This window comes from Chelon labrosus, assembly GCF_963514085.1.
Source record: "Chelon labrosus genome assembly, chromosome: 2".
Classification (NCBI taxonomy): domain Eukaryota; kingdom Metazoa; phylum Chordata; class Actinopteri; order Mugiliformes; family Mugilidae; genus Chelon; species Chelon labrosus.
In genome coordinates, this window is record NC_140338.1 from 333,763 (window position 1) to 358,506 (window position 24,744).

A 24,744-nucleotide genomic window follows, 5' to 3' on the forward strand; every position below is an offset into this window, starting at 1 on the left:
GTGACCACCATGGGGCCTAGAGAGCTGTGACCACCATGGGGCCTAGAGAGCTGCGACCACCATGGGGCCTAGAGCTGTGACCACCATGGGGCCTAGAGAGCTGTGACCACCATGGGGCCTAGAGAGCTGTGACCACCATGGGGCCCAGAGAGCAGTGACCACCATGGGGCCTAGAGAGCTGTGACCACCATGGGGCCTAGAGCTGTGACCACCATGGGGCCTAGAGCTGTGACCACTATGGGGCCTAGAGAGCTGTGACCACCATGGGGCCCAGAGAGCTGTGACCACCATGGGGCCTAGAGCTGTGACCACCATGGGGCCTAGAGAGCTGTGACCACCATGGGGCCTATAGAGCTGTGACCACCATGGGGCCTAGAGCTGTGACCACCATGGGGCCTAGAGCTGTGACCACCATGGGGCCTAGAGCTGTGACCACCATGGGGCCTAGAGAGCTGTGACCACCATGGGGCCTAGAGCTGTGACCACCATGGGGCCTAGAGAGCTGTGACCACCATGGGGCCTAGAGCTGTGACCACCATGGGGCCTAGAGCTGTGACCACCATGGGGCCTAGAGCTATGGGGCCTAGAGCTGTGACCACCATGGGGCCTAGAGCTGTGACCACCATGGGGCCTAGAGAGCTGTGACCACCATGGGGCCTAGAGCTGTGACCACCATGGGGCCTAGAGCTGTGACCACCATGGAAACAACCTCAGTCTGCAGGACGTCCTCATCTGGTGGTTTGTCTGGGTGGACTACAGTGGAAAGGCCTTCTTCCTTTCTTTTCTTTTTTTTTTCTATAGCAAATATTTTTAACTATTACATTAAAATCCTCTTTGTATTTGCACTCCTTTTGTCTTTCATGCTTACTGTAGATCTTTCACAAACGTCACTGTTAATCTGAAAGTTAAAAAATAACAGGCAATGGTGTTCAACACATGAGACAGAATACAGAACTGTAGTTTATGTAGAAAGGTAACAAACAAAAACTGTGTTAAAATGACCACAATATTAACATTGAAAACTGATGAATGTCAGCAAGTCCAACATTTGCTGTTAATTTAAATTATATTTAGTCTTTTCTATTTTAATAACAAAAATATTACTGTTATACAAGCAGTGGTTTAACAAGTTAGGATCAAATGCATTCAGTGAAACATCAACATTATAGACAACACATTACCAAGTTGTTTAGTATGCTTTAATATGTTAACAGATGAACAGTAATTACAAATACTTGTGTCCTGTGAAATAAGTAACGTTTTCAACCTCTTTATTATTATTGTTGTTAGTGTTGTTTGTTGCCCAGGTATATCTCTCCCAGAGTGTCCTACAGAAGAAAAAGGTAACTGGTTAATTACTGGCAGAAAGAAATACCATGGTCTGTCTGGTGCAGGCCAGGAACACTGGACAAACATAAGAAACTAAAAAGCACGAGGACATAAGGATAAAAAATATAAATATGACAGATCCAAGACTAGAGAACCTGTGTATGACATCTGTAGCAACAAAGGCCTGTTCAGGTGTCATTAATCATTTTATGTTACACAGATCTTATTGTAATTGCACACAGGTCGACACTTCTTAATGATTTTAAGCTATTCTGACATTAACGTCCCGTTACCTGTTAACGTTATATTGCCAAAAGCAAGTTCAAGATTAACATTACATGTATGTTAGCTAATTTATGAGGTGAACTATTTTTACCAACCTCATACAGAGGCATTAGGTTTAAAGGTATCATCAACACTTCTATATTACTTATTGATTTCTATACAAGTCGGTTTAATAACTGTGACATCCAACAATGTGCTCCGTTAGGCTAATTCATTAGCTGGCTAACGAGCTAGCTAACAAGCTGAGCTAACGCGCTTGTTTTGTTAAGCACAAACACCAATGTTTGCTAATTAGTGAGAACATATTTAGAATAAAACCAGTGTTTCACTCACCGAAAAAACTGAAGAGCAGATTTCTTTGAAGGTCTGTTAGAACAATTAACCGAACAACAAGCCATTGTTTATTCGGTATCTGTCAGTGGTATTTGTGTGTATAATTTTCCAAAACTGACTACAAGCACCAGGCCGGGTGGTCGTGACACTGATTAGCTAAAGAAGTGGGGGCTAGCGGAGAGACCAGAGCTAGCTGCTAGTAGCTAGTAGCTAACAGCTAGCAGCTAGCAGCTAGCAGCTAGCGCCAAGTGACCGGCCCATACGTCACCTGTCAATCAAGGCGGGAACGCCCTTAATTATGCAGAATTTTAAACCTTAATAAAAAATAAACGAACACGTTAGAAATGAATCCACCCCCCGTACAGTTGTCATGAATAGTGAAATAAGACATTGAGACTAGAACCGTTTCTTGTACCAGGCTGTAAACATGTTTAACATTGCTGTAAAGTTGAGCATTTTAACATGAGGGTCTATGGGGATCTGCTCACTACATGAACTGCAGTTTGCTGCACTTCCGCATTGGCTTCAGCTTCAGACCCGGATGTTGCCGCCTGGTAATGACGTCCCTCGTTTCCTGTTTCCAGAAGACATGTTCTGGTGCTCCCTGGTGCTCCCCGCCCGCCACATGTATTCATTCATCATTCATTCGTGGTGGAGGTTCACCTGTCTGACCCGGGATAGACCAGACCACCTGTAGACCACCTGTAGACCACCTAGAGCACCTAGAGCACCTAGGACCCTCACAGGTAAGATCGTTATTTCTACCGAGCTGACTTTATTTCATTAAGTTTATTGGACACGTGCTTCCTTTCTCTTTGAGTTTAGGCGCGTGTAACCATTAACCCGCCAGAATGAGGCGCGTTAATTATTATTAATGAATTAAACTTCAACACAAGCTGATAAAAGTTTAAACTACTAAACTCACACACACATTTAGACACGAGATCAGACATTCACTGTTATTAGAGAGACTTAGGACAATATCAGCCTGTTACATATCATCATATATAATATATATATATATGATGATATATGTATTATATATGATGATATATTTATAAATGATCATATGATGATTTATAATATATGTGATGGTATATATATATACGGTCATATATAGACATGATATGATCGTATATATATTATATATCATCATATATAATATATATATGATTGTATATATATTATATATGATGATATATTTATAAATGATGATGATGATTTATAATATATATGATGGTATATATATATATATATATATATATGTGTGAATGAATGCAGTGTGTAGACAGGAAACAAACATATGAAATGAGCTGGCTCCACGAGGCTGATGATGCAACTAGATCCACAGATGAACCAGTAGTAGTAAAGCAGGTGTAGTGTCACGGTGTCAGCTGGTGTCTAAATGCTGAGGCAGAGATTAAAAAGGTTTCTGATAAATATGACACTGAAATCACGCTGTGGGGTCAGAGATGAACCGTATGTTAAGAATCATTGAAGAGAATCAGAAGTTTTATTGAACTACAGTAATACTACAAAGCTACAATATGTATATAATAATACACATATAAGTATAATTCATCATTATACGTCTGACTCACATGTAATAGAACAACTATACACCGATCAGCCATAACATTATGACCACCGTCTCTCTTGTGATGAGACTATTGGGACTATTTGTTATTGACGCTATAAATGAAACTGAACTGAGCTGAAAACAAAACAAGATGACAACAAACTGACAACACACACCAGATATGACGCCTCCATAGAACACTGAGCATGTTTAGTGCAGAGTTCCTTCAGTATAATTCAGAACAGAGCGTCATCAGAGCTGTTGGTTCAGAGCTGATTTTCTTGACGTTTGCACAGAAACCCAACAGAAGCAGCAGCATGTGGAATGAGAAGAAACAGAGTCCGCCTGCTGACCGGTGAGTTTTTAGATCTAAACTCCTCATGCTCATGCTTTGAGCCAGTTCACGTCACCACAGTGTTGTGTTTTAACCTTCCAGTGGTCAGGCTGTGGCCCTCATCATCTTTGTGCTGGGTCTGGGAACTCTGCTGCCCTGGAACTTCTTCATCACAGCCTCACAGGTTTTACTCTCATCACCAGATCTTTAGTTTCTAACGCTTGTGTCTCTGGAGACGCTCCGGGTGACGGTTCTTGTTGGTTTCTTACGCTAACATGTTCTTCATCTTCATCTTCCAAGTATTTCAACGAGCGCCTGAAGTCCAACACGTCCTCAAACGACACGTCGGACGGGACGTCCAAAGACTACAGCTATGACAGCTGGATGGCTCTGCTCTCCCAGCTGCCCCTGCTGCTCTTCACCCTGCTCAACTCCTTCCTTTATCAGTGGTGAGTGCTGAGAACACAGAGCCAGGCGGCTGTGAAGGATGTCTAGGGCTCCTGCTCCTCTTCCTCTCTCTTATGATCAGAAAATAAGAAGAAGAACAATGTTTCCCTGTGCAGGGTGAAGGAGCATTTCCGAGTGGCCTTCAGCCTGGTCGCCATCTTCCTCCTCTTCTCCCTCACTGCTGCTCTGGTCCAGGTCCCCATGCTGCCGGACACCTTCTTCTCCGTCACCATGGCAACCATCTGGTTCATCAACAGTAGGTTCTAGGGACTGATCCCTGCAAATGGACAAATGAAGACAAACTTTATATTTGTGTCCTGACGGTTTCCTGATGATGTTCTGATGATGTTCTGATGATGTTCTGATGACGTTCTGATGACGTTCTGATGATGTTCTGATGATGTTCTGATGGTGTTTGTGTGCAGTGTTTAGTGCCGTGCTGCAGAGCAGTCTGTTCGGGGTGGTCGGCCTCCTCCCTTCTCGCTACAGCACTCTGTTCATGAGCGGTCAGGGTCTGGCCGGGATCTTCGCTGCCATCGCCATGCTGTTCTCCATCCTGAGTAAGAGATGAAGCTCCATCCGTAACTTACTGTTGACATGTTGTAGAGATGTTGATCAGAAGCCAAACTGATGTAAGAGAGCTAATACCACATATAATAACACCCCAGCACAAGTCTCAGCAGATAAGTAAAAGCCTTTAGAAGTCAAATTAAAGTAAAAATACTCAGTAACTTATGTATTCTATTATTTATTTCTACTGTAGCTGAACCATGTTGAGCTCACTTCAACTATTTTCTTCTAATTAATCTGCTAATGAGTTCCTTCATTAATGCAGCGACTTTAAACTATTAAAAGGAAAAGCTGCATTTAGAAAATGATACAATATTGAAAGGATTTGATAAATTAAGACTTTGTTTATTAAATGTATTTATTAAAGGTCAAGGCAGTAGAAGTACTATAATACAAGTTAGATAACAAAAAGATTTAATATATTAACAAAAAGAGTTGTTCAGGATGTTAGAGCCACCTCCTCCACTGAGTCCTCAGGATCAGTTTGGTGATTACCACTTCATTAATTAGCTAAAGAAGTTTATTTTCTATCAAAGCATCACGTACGTTACAGGGTGCTCTTTGATTGGAAACAGATTTTGTTCTAACGTTAGTTCTGAGGAGAGGTCATGTGCTGGTTGTGGTTGGTCTGATGGGAACAAGAGAAGCTGATGAACAAACCAGAACAAACAAATAAATGAAGATTAAATGAAGCTGATTCGTTGTTGATCTGCAGGTGAACCTGATGTAAAGTCGGCTGCTTTAGGATACTTCATTACTCCATGTGTGGCCACTCTGGGGACTCTGGTCTGTTACCTGCTGCTGCCACACCTGGTGAGGAGACACCCACCCAGACACATAGCATCACTCCATCCAGGACGTCCTGAACCTGAGACATCTATGCTCCTATGAGGCCTGGGGTTAAATGTGATCATTAGAAAATAGAAGATTAGTTATTTCTCCAGCTGTAAAGCTCTGGAGCAACGGATGCTGGAAGTTAAAGGAGGATCTTTGTATATAATAAACTAACAAACCTCATTAAACACTTTAAATAATGTGTGAATACAGTTCATGAAATAATGTGATTTTATTCAAAATCAAGCTTCCAGTTTAAAACATATACTGCGTCAGTGAATCTTTTTATAATTTATTTTCATTATTTAAATCCCTCCTGCAGGACTTTGCTCGTTTCTATCTGAACAGAAGTCAGTCTGATGACGTGAAGACGTCCCAGGACCTCCTCAGCAGCAAAGGTCAGTGACCCCAGATTAAAAGAAGCCATTATTAATTAATAAAGTCACTAATTCATGTTTATTTTATTATTATTATTCTTTCTTTGAACAAAAAAGACCTGGAGGCCAAAGGTCAGGTCCCCATGAAGCCAGAGGAGACTCAGGAGCGTTCCTCTGTCCTGGCCGTCTTCAAAAAGGTGAACATTAGGTTTTGTCTGCTCCATACACTATATGCACTATATACTATTTAACCTGGGGGGGGGGGGGCTCATACACAAAGAGCTTTAACTGTGGTCATGAGCAGAGGACAGGGCTCAGCTGAGCAGACTCTCTTTTCATGGTTGCTCCCTCTCATGTCCTGGTGCAGTTTCATACTTGAGTTCTTTTGAGTGTCTTTTTTTCTTCTTTTCTGTCATTACTAAATAAAACAAGCTTGGTTGTGAAGTGTCTGGTGTAATCTTTGTCTGTCTTCATATCCTGACTCTCAGATCTGGCTGATGGCTCTGTGTGTGACGTGTGTCTTCACCGTCACTCTGTCGGTGTTTCCTGTCATCACGATACGAGTTAGGACGGTCTACGAGGACAACGCTGGCTGGGGTGAGACGCCTTCACAGGAATCAAACTGTATCTCAGTTGTTAAGTCAACCTGAGTTCAGTTATTTTAGCTGGGAGGCAGCACTGATCTGTAATGGATGAACTAAAACCAGCTGATGTTTTATTGACGCTCTCCTCTCTCACCCTAACAGGCAAAGTGTTCACCTGTGTCTGCTGCTTCATCGTCTTTAACGTCATGGACTTGGCCGGTCGCAGCGCCCCGTCTCTCGTCCAGTGGGTGAGTTTGACTTGTATAACATGAACAGAAACCAAGTCTGAAATATGTGGATGTGACTTTTTCCTTATATTTGGAATTATTGTGGAAGATGGTTCTTGACATGAGAAGATAATGAAGGCAATGACTCCAGATCAGATACTACCTGTGATCCAGCCCTGACCCAACCCAACATCTGCAGACTATTAAATAATCCTCCAACCAATCAATGCTCTAATGACTTGTATGACTGCTGTCCATCACCACATTAAGCCCCGCCCCAATCGATCTGATTGGCCCAGCAGATCTTTACTAGAATGCACAGACTCTCTAGTTTCAGGATTCCTTGAGTTGAGTATATTTGTCTTTGATCATCCATCTCTTCCTGTGGACGTTTGCAGCCGTCGAAGGAGAGTCCCCTGTTTCCTGCCGCCGTATTGTCTCGTCTGGTTTTCATCCCTCTGCTGATGACGTGTAACATCCAAAACTCCACACTCATCGTCTTCAGTCACGACTCGGTCTTCGTCATCATCATGGCTCTGTTCTCCTTCTCTAACGGATACTTGGCCAGTCTGTGCATAGCCTACGCTCCACAGTGAGTCTTTACTTCACATGTCACATGGTCGGAGTTAAAGAGAAAGTCTGAGACGTCTCTCAGTGTCTGGAGCTGCTCTGTTCTCACCTGGTCTGGTCTGCTGTGGAGCAGATCCGGTCTGCTGTGGAGCAGATCCGGTCTGCAGACCCGGTCTGCTGTGGAGCAGATCCGGTCTACAGCGCTGACTCAGTATGTCCTGTACAACCCTAGAGCGTATCAGACAAGGTGTAACTGTGTGTTTGTGTCCATCAGGTTGGTTCGGAGTAAGGACTGTGAGACAGCAGGGTCCCTGATGACCTTCTTCCTGGTCCTGGGTCTGACTCTGGGAGCGTCCCTCTCTTTCCTGCTGGGTACTCTGGTCTAGATGACGGGACGTCCTGGAACTAAATGAACAGTCTCTGTCAGGATCAAACAAAGGGAAACACCACATCAGATGGGGGGCGGTCTGATGAAGTATTCTGGAATTTGTTGATGCAGCTAAAGTCAGACATGGTCTCCTCTGTGCTTTTATTACTGAAAATTCTATATTTGTATATTTATCTTTTCACTGTTTTTACTGTTTCAGCTGTTTTTTATATTGATGTATATAATGTTTTACTGCTGTTGCTCTTCACGTCAGTTTTATTGCTTAATGTTTTTTTCACTTTCATAATAAACTGTTAAAGTGACAGTTACAGTGTATTTGTCATTTTGATTTAGAACAGAATAGAATAGAATAAAATAGAATCCTTTTCTGTGTTCAGAAGTTCTTACACTAACATGGCAGCTACTGTCCCATCTGAAGACGTTTAAGTCTCTCTAGCAGCACCACCCTGACATTACAGCTCCTAGTTATGATCCAGTAAACAGACTGATATTAAAAGCCTTGCTGCAGAGCTGCAGCTGGTCGCTGGTGTCCTGAAGAAACACATTAGCTGCTGTTATGCTGCTGCTGCTGGTGTTTCCTCTTCCTGCAGCTCGGCCCTTTCCTTTGACCACGTGTCCTCCTGCTTCCTCCTCTTATTGTCTTTATTTAAACTCTGTCTGGAAACTGAAAATGGAAAGTTGCACCGAGACAACGGGGATATTCAGCGTTCTTTAAATCACATTAACGTGAAGATGTTTTCCAGGAGAGGCTTCAGATCTGAGTGTTTCTAGAATAATCTTCTCATCAGCTTCCTGGAGGTAAATAGACTATATGAACATATATATATATATATGTGTGTGTGTGTGTGTGTGTCTTGTAAGACGTAATAAGACGTAATAAGAAGTATGGAGTGTCACTGCAAGCTTGCATTATGTTCTAGTTTATTTATTGAGCTCAGCCCTGATGTTAGTTTTACTAGAGTCAGAATAAAAGACACGGCTCATCATTAAAGATAACAGCGATGTCAGTTTGACAAGTGGAGGCTTCAGATGGAGGTAAACTCCTGACACCTCCTGACAGTCTTGCTGTTTATTAACTCCCAGTGAGATGTCATAAAACACAATAATGCTGCTCCAGGTCTTGATCCAGGTCCTATATCTAGGTCCGAGTCTATATACAAGTAAACACATTAATACATTCATGAGACCAGATCAGTGTTCACACCTGGACCTGTTTAACCTGGACTCTAGAGACCAGATCAGTGTTCACACCTGGACCTGTTTAACCTGGACTCTGGAGACCAGATCAGTGTTCACACCTGGACCTGTTTAACCTGGACTCTGGAGACCAGATCAGTGTTCACACCTGGACCTGTTTAACCTGGACTCTGGAGACCAGATCAGTGTTCACACCTGGACCTGTTTAACCTGGACTCTAGAGACCAGATCAGTGTTCACACCTGGACCTGTTTAACCTGGACTCTAGAGACCAGATCAGTGTTCACACCTGGACCTGTTTAACCTGGACTCTGGAGACCAGATCAGTGTTCACACCTGGACCTGTTTAACCTGGACTCTGGAGACCAGATCAGTGTTCACACCTGGACCTGTTTAACCTGGACTCTGGAGACCAGATCAGTGTTCACACCTGGACCTGTTTAACCTGGACTCTGGAGACCAGATCAGTGTTCACACCTGGACCTGTTTAACCTGGACTCTAGAGACCAGATCAGTGTTCACACCTGGACCTGTTTAACCTGGACTCTAGAGACCAGATCAGTGTTCACACCTGGACCTGTTTAACCTGGACTCTAGAGACCAGATCAGTGTTCACACCTGGACCTGTTTAACCTGGACTCTGGAGACCAGATGAGTGTTCACACCTGGACCTGTTTAACCTGGACACTAGAGACCAGATGAGTGTTCACACCTGGACCTGTTTAACCTGGACTCTAGAGACCAGATCAGGTCTGATGATGTATGTGACATCTGAGACACTGAATGGTAGCTTATGTCTCATAATAATAATAATAATAATAATAATAATAATAATAATCTGTATTTATATAGTATTTCTATAAGTTAAAATGTGCTACGCTACAAAACAACATCTGAGTAAAGTTTGAAGTCGCTGGTATAAATGTCTGTTGCCTTGATTCTTTGTGGATGTTTTAGTCTGGGACTAACTTACTGAGCTTTTTTAATTTACTGAGCTTTATTAATTTACTGAGCTGAGCTTTAATCTTGCCTGTGAGCGGCTCCGTGAACTTTGACCTTTGACCAGATTCTATGTTGATCTTTCAGACGTTTCTCAGACTTGTTGCCGTTCTGAACAACATGAGACACTCGATGGTTTTAGACTGAATAAGAGGTGTTGGTGTGGAACTTCATTTGCCCTGCTGGAGGAAATGTTCACCAACCTGGGGGGGGGGGCTCACAATGAGTCTCCTTGTTATTGACCTGAGGAGGGAAAGGCATGCAGGGGCAGCTGATTAGCAGAGCTGGTTGAAGGTTGAAGGTCTACGTCAGTGGACAGGATAAACTGGATCTGCAACTCATTCCTCTTTGTTTGCTTCAGATCAACATGGCTGAAAGCCACAGAGTGACGGCGGGAGGCAGGAAGGTAAGGGACAAAAAACCTTGAACACACAGACAGGAAACAGTCAGACAAACTGCTTCGCTGCTACACGACTTCTCTGAGCTCACTTTTATTTCTCAGGATCCAGGTTAGACTCAACACAACTTGTCTGCTTTTGGTTTCTATCAACATGTTTTTCTACCTCCTGGTGTCAAGTTAACTACAATAAGCCACAGTTCCTGTTAGAAAGAGCAAAATAAAAGCCTTGAACCATATCTGACTAAACTATATGCCAGGCGAACAGGACAAAGGTGCTAAGATAAACTCATTAAAATTCGCCTGAGACTGGTAATAGTTAAAAACAGTCTATTCTATGGAAGACTCAAAAATGTTGAATAGGGAATCTGTAAAACAGGTATAAAGTAATAAATGAAAAGTCTTAAATAATATCCCAAGTATAAATAAAGTCCAGACTTTAATTGAAGATAAGTTTAAAGTTAAATGTTTCTTCTTTTTATTGAACAGGCTTTTATATTTTGATTATATTGAGTGTAAATGTACTTTAGGATCTTTAATGTTTTAATTTTTATGTTTTAACCAGGTAACACTTATCACAGAGACGTTTCAGTAAAAGCTTTTATTTTGAAGGTCATCAGTTGGTCACGGCTGGTCACGGGTTATGTGACGTCACGTCGTAACCTCCGTTCTGACTTCATTCATCAGAAAGAACAGATTAAACCAGGAGCTTTTATTTTGTGGACGTGTTCTGTGTCTGTTGGTTTTTATGAAACTGAGAAGGAATCAATAAATGAAACTGGTCCTTTAAATACTCAGATATAAACAAGTGAAAAATAAAAACTGCATTGAATGTTAGTGTCAAAGCATGAGGTCAAAGTGAGTTCATTCATTAACACGTGTGTTTTCTTTGTTCTTCAGAAATGGACTCTCCCACAGAGAAGTGGAACCGACCAAACAAAACCAAGCAGTCGCCCTGCAGACCCCCCTGACAAAGAAACTGAGAGAACACTGGTAACGTTTATAGATCAGATCAGTCAGATCTACACCAGCGGAGCACAATACAATAAAATAATGTCAACATCAACATTAAAGTAAAGAGATATTAGAGATATTACACCTGGTCTCTAATCATAGAGATTACATTACAAAGAATCAGTAAAAAGTCAGGTAGAATGGATGAAAGCATATGTAAAATACACAATACATATATATTTATACAGATCCATATATATATATATATATATATATATATATATATGGATCTGTATGGATTGAAGATGAATAATGACTGTTTTTCTGTGCAGGCCGTTCCTTTCAGAGGTCATGTCTCAGGTGGGATGAGGCCGGGGAAGAAGGTGACAGTGGTGGGCGTGGTGGACCCCCGTCCTGACAGGTAGAGATGTGACCACTGTTTTCCTCTCTCCTCAGTATCAGTGTTACTTCCAGTTTGTGTTGCTGCACGTTCTCTAGGCCTCCTCACCTTTTAACCCTTATATTGTGTTAGGGTCAAATTTGACCCGTTAACCAGTTCAAACATGTCTTGTATTGTATTATATGTTGGACCCCAGGAAGAATAGCTGCAGTTCTGCTGCAGCTAATGGGGATCCAAATAAACAATAAACAATAAACAATAAATATGTAAAAAGTACAGTTCATGATATCCTCAGGAACAGGTCACTTCAGACCTTTCATGTGTCCAGAATTATCCACTTTGACAATTAGGAGACGAGAGCTGGTCCCGTGTAAATTACAAACTTGCTCCCATTAGAGATGTTTGGGACGAATGTGAGGAGCACTTGACATACATGTACAAACCAGGGCCTATATTTACATTTGCAATTTTGAGCAAAATAAAGTTTCATTTTGTACATAAATATATACATGTCAATAATGACCCATAACACAACAGATGTCACTGTGGTTAATAGTATTCAACATGGTGGTATGTTCTAATATGATATGTGACAGTCAGATGGAATAACTGTTCATTGTCTTCACTATAACAAAGATAAGAAGTCAATTTAAAAATTATTTCAAATGAAAACTAGTGGTCACATAAAGCAAGTGACCAGGACTGCCTTCTTTCACCTGCGTAATATCGTCAAAATTAGGAACATCCTGTCTCAGAGTGATGCTGAAAAACTAGTTCATGCATTTGTGTCGTCCAGACTGGATTATTGTAATTCATTACTGTCTGGCTCCAAATAACTCTTTAAAAAGCCTCCAGTTGATTCAAAATGCCGCAGCAAGAGCATTGACAGGAATTAGCAAGAGAGATCATATTACTCCAGTTTTAGCTTCTCTTCACTGGCTCCCTTTAAAGTCTAGAATAGAATTTAAAATCCTCCTCCTTACATACAAGGCCCTTAAAGGCCTAGCTCCATCGTATCTTAAAGACCTTATTGTACCATATCATCCCAGCAGATCACTTCGGTCTGAAAGTGCAGGCCTACTTGTGGTTCCTAGAATTTCAAAAAGTAGAATGGGAGGTAGAGCTTTCAGCTATCAGGCTCCTCTCCTGTGGAACCAGCTCCCAGTTTGGGTTCGGGAGGCAGACACTCTCTCTATTTTTAAGGTCAGGCTTAAGACTTACCTTTTTGATCAGGCTTATAGTTAGGGCTGGACTAAACCATCCCTTAGTTATGCTGCTATAGGCCTAGGCTGCTGGGGGACGATGCACCAAACACATGTCCTCCTTCTTTCTTCTGTCTCCTCTCTCGCATCCTCCACTTTCTTTTCTCTGGCACAGAGCTCTTGCCCTCTAATTTCCTATATACTACTAGTCATACAATTCTGAGCTATTACTATGTAGAATGTTTACTGCTGTGTGTGTCCCACCCCCCTTCCCCCCACCTCCCCCCCCTTCCCCCCTCTTCTTGTGAGTATCTCTGGCCTGGAGTGGTGTGTTTCCTGTGGAGCTCTATACTACATCTGTTGTCGTGGTCTCATCAGCCTGCCCAGTCTTCATGGAATCCTGCAGTTATCCACTCCTACCTGAATGAACAATTCTCCAACCTGCCTATGATTCCTCTTACATTTTCAAACTGTCATGTAACATCATCAGTTTGTATCATAAGATTCCACATGTACACTTTAGTCAGATATGTGTATCTATGACAGATGTATGTTTATCTTGCTGTTCTCTTCTCTTCTCTCTTTGCTGTTCTCTTCTCTCTTTCTTCTGTCTGTACCCGGCTGGCCTTAGGCAGATGGGTCCCTCCATATGAGCTGGGTTCTGCTCGAGGTTTCTTCCTGTTAAAAGGGAGTTTTTCCTTGCCACCGTTGCCTTCAGGCTTGCTCTGGGGGTTTCAGGCCGGGTTTTTGTAAAGCGTCTTGAGACGATTTGTATCGTTATTGACGCTATATAAATAAAATTGAATTGAATTGAATTGGTGTATACTAATATATAAAAAATAACATTTAATACAATGCTTACATGGATATGAATACAAAACAAGTTAGATATGAGATGAAAAACAAAACTGGTTGATAATCATTGTTCTTTGACAGTTTTGGGCTGGATTAAGTCACGGGTCAATTTTGACACGCCAACACAAAACACATGGGCAGCTTTCTAAAACATTACAAGTTTAATCTGTGTCTGATGCTGTAAATTTATTCCTCTCCATCCTGTTTATTCTCAGCCACAAGTAAACATCCAGAAAGATTAGGTCCATATATGTGACAGCTGTTTGTACAGGAACTTCAAAGAGCTCGTTTCTTCATAATGTTCATGTCACGTGGGACAAAGTCAGCTGTTTCACTCTTTACTTCCTTCACTTTCACAACAAAAACAAACCTGGCCTGTGTTGCTCTCTCAGGTTCTACATTGCCCTGACGTGCGGTTGTGGGACGTCCCGGGAGCCTCCACCTGATGTGGCTCTGGAGGTGTGTGTTCGATTCAAAGACCGACAAGTTCTGCGAAGAGCCTGCGTGTCTGGATCCTGGGGCGACACTGACAGAGTTATTCCCTACTTCCCTTTCATCAGAGACCAGCCGTTCAAGGTACAGCACCAGCAGCCCCTCACCTGGAACTACCTGTGGAGTAAACTACCTGGTAAACTATCTGCAGGGTAAACTATCTGCAGGGTAAACTAGCTGTGGGGTGAACTACCTGTGGGGTAAACTTCCTGGTAAACTATCTGCAGGGTAAACTATCTGCAGGGTAAACTAGCTGTGGGGTGAACTACCTGTGGGGTAAACTACCTGGTAACTGTCAGGACACCAGGTGACCTCTGAGGAGGCTGCCCTGAGCACACTGGCGTGGTGACGCAGCTCATCAGAGAACATAAAGAGCATTTGTCAGTGTTGTGGTTGGACCAAGCCAGCCAAGTCAAGATGGATGGGATCAGTAGCCAGGTAGTCGTCTGACATCAGACTGAACTGGGGTCTGACTGAGGCGTCAAGAGTAGAGTGTGGTTCCAGATACCGCTGAGGCCCAGTGGTCAGAATGAACAGTCATTGGTTCAGATCCCACCACTGACAGGAAGTAATGTGAGGCTGCAGTGAAGGAGCAGTCCTTTCCACACTGCATCCACTGCTGAAGTACCCTTGATCAAGACACCATCTCATAGTTCACAGCAGTAGGAGAACAAAGCCTTGTTCAGACTCTGTCCACGGATCAGAACCTGCTCTCAAAGCAGAACCTTTCTGGTAGAACATGAGTCAAGAAGAAGACAGCAGTCAGGAGGTTTAAACTAAATGAACTGAACCTCTTCTCTCTCCTCACAGATTGAGATTCACTGTGAACACAGCAGATTCCTTGTGTTGGTGGACGGCCATCAGCTCTTTGACTTCTCCCACAGACTGACGTCGCTGAGCGACATCGACACGTTCTGGATCAAAGGCTGCATCACTCTCACCAAGCTGGCTTAAACTATATACATACATACATACATACATGCATATATATATATATATATATACAGTATATATATATAGAGAGAGATAACTATATATGAGACGCTGTGGACCATGAACTAGCAGGACTGACTGTGTTCACTGAGGAATAAAACCTTTACAGACTGACTAGAGCTGTAAACATGTTCGTGTAAATGTGTATTTATTCAGGATGGAAGTGTGAAATAGTTTTGTTTTGTGAACATGATGAATTATTAACAAACTGCCATGAACTGTTGCATTCAGCTGTTTGACCAAAGTTCAGGATTTTAATGAGATTCTATTGTTTTTTATTGGATGATAGAACCACTGCTGCCATCAGCATCTGTTGTCTCATGTGACGATGTTTCCAACAAAAATAAAATAATAAAATAATTAAACATATGATATGAAGAAAAATATGTGACGAGTACCTGTGTCCACATTCAGTGTAATGATGTCCTGTTTCCATCCAGAGTTAGTCTGATCCTGATTAGATCCTGGTTTCTATACATGTATATGTATATATAACCTTTAAGGCTGCCCTTTGAACAGGTAGTACACCTGTCTGATCACCAGATGGCTGCACACACACGAGGCTTTCACATGAGTTAACACATTTGTCTCAAGGAGCTTTGCTGAAGCCGTAGACTGTGACGTCCTGAGTGAGAAATGAACCTGGATGGAACCCAACTCCTACTGTATGTGGGGGCGGGGGCTGGATTTGATGCGGACCAGAGAAGAAAATCTCTTCTTCATGGAGCTGTCTTTGTGCATGGGGGGCGCTGTCCTGTTTAATTTACAGCAGGGTGCTGTTCATGTCCCCAACAGTAAAAAGTCAGTCAGCTGTTTCCTGTCATGGTTCTGAGTTTGGACTATGTCCTGTCCCCCTGTTTGGTTTTATTTGTGTTTCCTGCTTTTATTTTGTAAAGTTCTCCCTTGGTGTTTCATGTCCTGTTTTACTTCCTGTGTTTTTCCTCCTTTGATTGTTTCATTGGTTTCTCCTTGTGGCTCCGCCCTAATTGGTTTCACCTGTGTCTCCTCAACCCTCTGCCCAGGTATATGTAGCCCTGCCTTTCCCTCTGTCCTGTCCTGTCTTGTCCCTGTTTGTCTTACACCTGTCCTTCCTCAGATTCCGTCTTGGTTTTGATTCTTTCCTGTTTTTTTGTATTTGTGTTGTATTGTGCCTCTCAACAGCACCACCTGTAATTATCATTAGTCAGTTTTCATTAAATTGGTTTTATTTCCTACTCCTGCCTCCTGCCTCTTCTCCATGTCCTGTATTTGAATCCTGCTGCACACAGCGCCTCCATCTTCTTCAGTTACATGGAGATGTTCCACTATTATCTCCTCCTGCCTTCCTTCATCTATTATTCATCACAGCTACAGGTCACTGGAGGGCCCTGTCTCTCTAGGGACTGTTAATACTGGTAGTATGGGTAGTACTGGTAGTACTAGTATTGTGTTAGTGTGCTCTGTATGTACTGCTGAACCAAACAGTAAAACTAAAAGCCTCTGCGCCATAAACAACATTTAACTTGAATGAGTTAACTGAGATTGGACCTGGGGGAGGAACCTTCGACCTGATGGGGGGGGGGGGGGACTACCTTCATGTGCAGGATCTTTACCAAGTCACCTGACCCACAGCTGATCAACGTCCATGTTTAGTGACATGTGACCTCTGCCCCCCCCCCCCCACCTGATGTTGCTGCTAATGAAATATTCACAAGTGTTGACAGCAGCCAGTCGTATATAAACGGACTCTTCCAGACCATCTATAGTCATGAAGGTTTCTGATCATGATCCTCTCCACCGTTAGACATTAGAACTAAAGACCTACCGGGAGGAATTCCCCTTTATAAACCTGATAGACCCCTGATAGACCCCTGATAGACCTGATAGACCTGATAGGCCCCTGATAGACCTGATAGACCCCTGATAGACCCCTGATAGAACCCTGATAGACCCCTTATTGACCTAATAGACCCCTTATAGACCTGATAGACCCGATAGACCCCTGATAGACCTCATAGACCGCTGATAGACCCCTGCTCTATCAGGGGTCTATCAGGGTCTATCAGGTCTATAAGGGGTCTATTAGGTCAATCAGGGGTTTATCAGGGTTCTATCAGGGGTCTATCAGGGGTCTATTAGGTCTATCAGTGGTCTATCAGGGGTCTATCAGGTCTATCAGGGGTCTATCAGGTCTATCAGGTCTATCAGGGGTCTATCAGGGGTCTATCAGCGGTCTATGAAGTCTATCAGGGGTCTATCAGGTCTATCAGGGGTCTATCAGGGGTCTATCAGCAGGGGTCTATCAGCGGTCTATCAGCGGTCTATGAGGTCTATCAGGGGTCTATCGGGTCTATCAGGTCTATAAGGGGTCTATTAGGTCAATCAGGGGTTTATCAGGGTTCTATCAGGGGTCTATCAGGGGTCTATTAGGTCTATCAGTGGTCTATCAGGGGTCTATCAGGTCTATCAGGGGTCTATCAGGTCTATCAGGTCTATCAGGGGTCTATCAGGGGTCTATCAGCGGTCTATGAGGTCTATCAGGGGTCTATCGGGTCTATCAGGTCTATAAGGGGTCTATTAGGTCAATCATGGGTCTATCAGGGTTCTATCAGGGGTCTATCAGGGGTCTATCAGGGGTCTATTAGGTCTATCAGTGGTCTATCAGGTCTATCAGTGGTCTATCAGGGGTCTATCAGGTCTATCAGGGGTCTATCAGGGGTCTATCAGCAGCCTATGAGGGGTAGACCCCTGATAGACCCCTGATAGACCTGATAGACCCCTGATAGACTTCATAGACCGCTGATAGACCCCTGATAGACCCCTGATAGACCTGATAGACCTGATAGACCCCTGATAGACCTGATAGACCCCTGATAGACCACTGATAGACCTAATAGACCCCTGATAGACCCCTGATAGAACCCTGATAAACCCCTGATTGACCTAATAGACCCCTTATAGACCTGATAGACCCGATAGATCCCTGATAGACCTCATAGACCGCTGATAGACCCCTGATAGACCCCTGATAGACCTGATAGACCCATGATAGACCCCTGATAGACCTGATAGACCTGATAGACCCCTGATAGACCCCTGATAGAACCCTGATAGACCCCTGATTGACCTAATAGACCCCTTATAGACCTGATAGACCCGATAGACCCCTGATAGACCTCATAGACCGCTGATAGACCGCTGATAGACCCCTGCTGATAGACCCCTGATAGACCCCTGATAGACCTGATAGACCCCTATAGACCACTGATAGACCTGATAGACCCCTGATAGACCACTGATAGACCTGATAGACCACTGATAGACCCCTTATAGACCTGATAGACCACTGATAGACCTGATAGACCACTGATAGACCCCTTATAGACCTGATAGACCACTGATAGACCACTGATAGACCACTGATAGACCTGATAGAGCCCTGATAGACCCCTTATAGACCTGATAGACTCTTTATAGACCTGATAGACCCCTGATAGACCACTGATAGCCCCCTTATAGACCTGATAGACCACTGATAGACCCCTTATAGACCTGATAGACCACTGATAGACCTGATAGACCCCTGATAGACCCCTGATAGACCACTGATAGACCCCTTATAGACCTGATAGACCACTGATAGACCTGATAGACCCCTGATAGACCCCTGATAGACCACTGATAGACCCCTTATAGACCTGACAGACCCCTGATAGACCCCTGATAGACCCCTGATAGACCTGATAGACCCCTGATAGACCACTGATAGCCCCCTTATAGACCTGATAGACCCCTGATAGACCCCTGATAGACCACTGATAGACCCCTTAGACCTGACAGACCCCTGATAGACCCCTGATAGACCCCTGATAGACCTGATTGACCTGATCCATTAATCCATCCATGGTGCAGAGAGTAGAGGCTGACTATCCTGCTCTGGACCAGGAGGACTACTGTTGGTGATAAATCCACCATCTTACTGAAACATATCCATGAGTCTTCATGGTTTCATGTGCAGCTCAGAACCTGATCCTGACAAACAGGATTAAAATGATTAACCGTTTCACAATTGATTCAAAACTAACACATTTAATCATTTTCAACAAATTCATTAGTTTCAAAAACAATAAAATAATAATAATTACAAAATGGATGCTGACTCTTATAAAGACTACATTACAAAACAATCACAATCTTCTTCTCCACAGTTCGTTAGATTTACTTCAGTTTGACAATGTTAATAAATTTATAAAAATATAAAAGCAGCCACACCAGAGCCTTCTCTTTAGTCATCTGTTAATAAAATAAGAATAAAACCAAAAGGAAAAACAACATTAGTTTGGAGGATCAGGAGCAGGAAGCTAACACATATCTGAAATAAGTCTGAAGCCACCTGAGGAACATTTAGCGCTTTTATAAAGGAAACCCAGCTGAAGATGGCCTGTCTAAATCTATTCATAAGAGAAGAGAGACTTGATCTGAGTTTCTAATTAACAACTAAGCTAAAACCTGATTTATGTATCTGCTGGAGCCGGCTGGTGAATGTTTGAACTCGTGGTGGAAATAAACTTCTAAACCTTTGTCTTCATCTTATTCTTGTGAGTTCTGTATAAATATACCTTTATACAGCACATGGTTCTTATACATCATCTGTAGTTGTCTCAGATGCCTAAAGAATTGTTAAGAATGTACTTAGGTTTCCCATTTAAACTCTAAACTCAAACAAAGATTCATCTAGAGGCAAATAAGAGATGAATCAGCTCAGGGTTCCCGGTGGCGACGCCAACAGTCCGTTCACATCCAGCTTCAACAGGATGCTGGTCCAGATGTTGGTCCACAGCTTCCTCCTCCTCATGACTGTTAGCCCCTCCCTCCATGTCAGGCCCCTCCCTCCACGTCAGCCCCTACCTCCACATTAGGCCCCTCCCTCCACGTCAGCCCCTACCTCCACATTAGGCCCCTCCCTTCAAGTCAACCCTCTCTCCTCAGGTCCACATGCCAGAGCTTAATGTTCCAGAATAAACCCGTGTTCTTTCAGGGTTCTGTCCTAGAAGGATTTCCAGCGGATGGCAGACAGGATGGTGTGGATGAAGTAGAGTAGAGTCGTCACGTAGGAGAAAACCTGCAGAGACAGAGCGACGTTAGACTTTAGCGGAGCTGGAGGAAAATAATAACTAAGATCTGTGAATATGTGCAGGAGGCTGTGACACCAGTCCATCCAACATGAAACAGGCTGACTCACCACTGCAGAGATGTCCAGCTGGTAGTTCTGGAACACTGGTCCATCTTTCAAGTCCAGGGTGACTTTGGCCAAGGACACTGAAGCACTGAGGTAGAAGAACGCAGCGATGCCGTGATACACAAAGTCCTGACGGGAAGAAGAAAGACGTAGAAATGATGAGAAACATCCAGACACTTTCTGTTTTTATCTGTTAGTGACCAGCTGAGCCATCATTTAATGTGTTCTTAGATGACAACATCATCAGAAACATGCTCACATCTGTTTATCCTGCTGGTCTCTATCTACCTGTTCTACCTGTTCTACTCCCTACAGCTGAGAGCCTCTCTGTGTTTTTATTGGCTTTACTCCTCCTGTAGAACCAGAACCTGTTCACTGGGGATGATGATGTATAGTAGTGCTAGTAGAGGTGTAGTGAGGAGACTTACTGCTGCCGCCCAGCTGCCCTTGTTGTGATGCCCTCCACAGGCAAACACCACCATCCAGATAAAAGTCATGAGGAAGCAGAAGACCGAGACAAACATGACCCAGCCCTGAGGGTTGGCCGGCACCACCAGCGTGCACGCCACCAGGATCCACACCAGACCGCCGAAGATCTGCAGGAACACCAGAGACACAGGAGACGTTATTTACTGAGGATTGTTGTCTCTACTCATTAATCTACAGACGACATGTCTGACTTTGTCCAGAGATATTTTGTTAAGAGTGAAACCCAACGAGTGTAAAGCATAGAGGGAGGTTCTGCTCGGGTCTGTTTTCTTTATTCCTCTAAAACACGTTGACGGACGCTCATTAACAAACAGACTCCTCCTCCACACTGCATCCCAGGTTAATCTAAGCCTGTTAGCACCACTCTGGGGCCTCAGGGGCCCTTCTTCCCTATTCCCTTATACATTTATACTATTTGCTCTAAGCTGCATGTGTCACTGTTCAGAACCATGTGGTTTCCACTATCAACGTACAACAGAAACTTTCAGCTCAGAATGTTTTAGACTCTACTTTATCATCTGTCTGATCAGAGCTTGGAATACTGTAGACACAGACTGCATTTTACAAACGAGCATCATTATCATTTCTTATTCTAACCAGATCTAGACGTCAAGCTTCACTAGACTTTCTTTGTCCTAAAGAACCTGATATTGATCTGAAACATCTGACAGAGAACAGACACACCTAAATAAAAATGTCCTAAATGATAATGTCCTAATGTCCTAAATGATAATGTTCTAAATGATAATGTCCTAAATGATAACGTCTTAAATTATAACTTCTTAAATGATCAACGCCCTAAATGATAATGTCCTAAATAATAATGTCCTAAATGATAATGTCCTAATGTTCTAAATGATAATGTCCTAAATAATAATGTCCTAAATGATAATGTCCTAATGTTCTAAATGATAATGTCCTAAATGATAACGTCCTAAATGATAACGTCTTAAATGATAACTTCTTAAATGATCAACGCCCTAAATGACAATGTCCTAAATAATAATGTCCTAAACGATCAACCTCCTAAATGATCAACGCCCTAAATGATAATGTCCTAAATGATAACGTCTTAAATGATAACTTCTTAAATGATCAACGCCCTAAATGATAATGTCCTAAATAATAATGTCCTAAATGATAATGTCCTAATGTTCTAAATGATAATGTCCTAAATAATAATGTCCTAAACGATCAACCTCCTAAATGATCAACGCCCTAAATGATAATGTCCTAAATAATAATGTCCTAAACGATCAACATCCTAAATAATAATGTCCTAAATGATAATGTTCTAAATGATAATGTCCTAAATGATAATGTCCTAAATGATAACGTCCTAAATGATAACGTCTTAAATGATAACTTCTTAAATGATCAACGCCCTAAATGATAATGTCCTAAATAATAATGTCCTAAACGATCAACATCCTAAATGATAATGTTCTAAATGATAATGTCCTAAATAATAATGTCCTAAATGATCAACGTTCTAAATGACAATGTCCTAAATGACAACATCCTACATGATAACGTCTTAAATGATAATGTCCTAAATGATAATGTCTTAAAAGATAACATCTTAAATGATAATGTCTTAAATGATAACGTCTTAAATGATAATGTCTTAAATGATAACATCTTAAATGATAATGTCTTAAATGATAACGTCTTAAATCAGGTGTGATTGATTGAGCCAAGTCAGGTGTGCTGCTGCATGGTTGGAATGAAAACCTGCAGCCACATGGCCCTTTCACGGATCAGTTTGACACCTGTGTCTTAAATGATCAATGTCCTAAATGCTAACGTCCTAAATAACAACGTCCTAAATGATAACATCCTAAATGCAAACGTCCTAAATGCTAATGTCCTAAATGATAACGTCTTAAATGCTAATGTCCTAAATGATAACGTCTTAAATGCTAATGTACTAAATGCTAACGTCTTAAATGCTAATGCCCTAAATGCTAACGGCCTACAGTGCGGGAGGACTATCCACAGCATGAAGTGTGTGTTTCCAGGCTGGCGTGCAGCACAGAGCACAGAGCAGGTGATAACTGACAGGTTCCATTATTCATGAACCTTCTCCACCTGCTGCCTCTCACCAGGTTTATCTGTGTTTGTGTTTCGGTGAATAAGCCGCTGGCAGCATTCCTCCACTCTGCTGAATATCTGCAGTTTAAGAGCATTTCCTCATCATCATATCAGATTATATTTAGTTCATATCTCTACAGGCTCATTTCACCAATCATCACTGTTAATTTGACGGCTGTGATCTCTGACCCTTGACATACTTCCTGTTTATTTAGTCTTTTGTTTCCCGTTTCCAGCTGATGGAGAAACATTATCCTCTTCCTAACATATTCATGTGTTCATTGGCTTTGTCATCTGGAGGTTCCTTAGCTTCCAGCTTCACAGTTCAGACGATGGTCTCGTCAGGACTGGAGTCAGCTTTAATTATCAGGTCTTTAGATGCCGTTCATTGAGTTTCATGCTTTTTAAGGTTGGTCCACTGTTCCCCAGAAAGTTGGATTAAAATATTTTTACCTCTTCTCATGGAATGATTGTGACAATATGATTAGTACAAACAGAAATAAAAAGAGGAATGTGTCTGAAGACCAAATGAGACTCTGCTTCACCGAAAAATCACATCAAAGAAAACAAAGAATAAAAAATGAATTAATAAGAAGCACATTTGTTTGTTTTCTCAGTCAATAGTACCTGAAAATATCAACTTATTTGCTGCAGGTGTGACACCTTTGTTTTAAGGAATCCATTAAGGTGTTTTAGTTGTTGTCTTGGAGCCTTTAAGTTGGAGCTGTAACTCCGAGTCTGAGCTACAGCCTGGACTCCCATCACGTCCTGTCAACACTCATCTTAATCTTTTTTTATTTTGGTTCAGCCACCACATCATGTGACCCTGTGTCTTTTTTCAGGAAATAAAATAAAACACAATAATTCGATATGATTTGATTTGGTGTTGAATTCAACTCAACAGATATATTTTCATCTCTTCTTTCAAGAGTCTTTGTTCTAAACGATGAACGAACTCTAAGTGGTTTTATAAAGAAACTACTCCATGATGTTTTGACCCACGCGTAAACGTGACGCACCGTGGCACAGGACGCGTGAAACCGAGAGAGAGAGAGAGAAGCTGCGGCTTCTTACCAGCTCTGGCAGGTAAAGGATGTCGGGGATAGTGGTACATATTCCGATCCCGTTGGGCAGGTTCGCCATGGTGTCAGTGTTGGAGGCCATGCTGCTGCTGCTGCTGCTCCGCGGACTGACGGGACTCGAACCTGCTGCGCCTTAAATGAACAGGAGGAGACTGGACAAACAGGAATCCACATCAGCCAGCTCAGACACACCCGGCGGCCCGCACGCCCTGGAGATAATCAGCTGTGTTGGAGGTCCACATCCACAGTGATCACCGTTACAGTCAGACACACTTATGTGAGACGAACGACTCATTTATCACCATGGCAACCTGCAGCCACAACAACAACAACAACAACAACAACACAGACACAGCAGGAGAAACACAAACTCAACTAATCTAGACCTGAGAACAGATAACACACATCAGTCATTAACAATAAGAAGCAACGTCTCACACTGAGTTCAAATGTGTTTTAAGAGGATTTATAAAGAAGAAGTCTGGAGGTCTGGGGGTCTGAGGGTCTGGGGGTCT

General features: G+C 42.6%; 3 protein-coding genes across 3 annotated transcripts; 2 read left to right on the plus strand and 1 right to left on the minus strand.

The window, feature by feature from the left end:
* Positions 1-2,583: 2,583 nt before the first annotated feature.
* On the plus strand, positions 2,584-8,161 carry LOC311499503 (equilibrative nucleoside transporter 2-like). Its single transcript, XM_084560500.1, has 13 exons — positions 2,584-2,693; positions 3,823-3,881; positions 3,963-4,044; positions 4,161-4,309; positions 4,424-4,563; positions 4,733-4,867; positions 5,593-5,690; positions 6,034-6,109; positions 6,206-6,285; positions 6,577-6,685; positions 6,835-6,920; positions 7,298-7,491; positions 7,744-8,161. The coding sequence occupies exons 2-13, from the start codon at positions 3,844-3,846 to the stop codon at positions 7,853-7,855; spliced, it is 1,299 nt and encodes a 432-aa protein (XP_084416626.1). The 5' UTR covers positions 2,584-2,693; positions 3,823-3,843; the 3' UTR covers positions 7,856-8,161.
* A 2,148-nt stretch (positions 8,162-10,309) lies between these two features.
* On the plus strand, positions 10,310-15,327 carry lgalsla (lectin, galactoside-binding-like a). Its single transcript, XM_084560573.1, has 5 exons — positions 10,310-10,459; positions 11,351-11,443; positions 11,737-11,825; positions 14,254-14,437; positions 15,164-15,327. The coding sequence occupies exons 1-5, from the start codon at positions 10,421-10,423 to the stop codon at positions 15,305-15,307; spliced, it is 549 nt and encodes a 182-aa protein (XP_084416699.1). The 5' UTR covers positions 10,310-10,420; the 3' UTR covers positions 15,308-15,327.
* Positions 15,328-20,372: 5,045 nt separating this feature from the next.
* Positions 20,373-24,311, minus strand: LOC311499561 (myelin and lymphocyte protein-like; the record flags this gene model as incomplete). Its single annotated transcript, XM_084560584.1, has 4 exons — positions 20,373-20,447; positions 20,568-20,693; positions 20,993-21,160; positions 24,222-24,311. The coding sequence occupies 4 exons, from the start codon at positions 24,309-24,311 to the stop codon at positions 20,373-20,375; spliced, it is 459 nt and encodes a 152-aa protein (XP_084416710.1).
* Between the last annotated feature and the right edge of the window lie 433 nt (positions 24,312-24,744).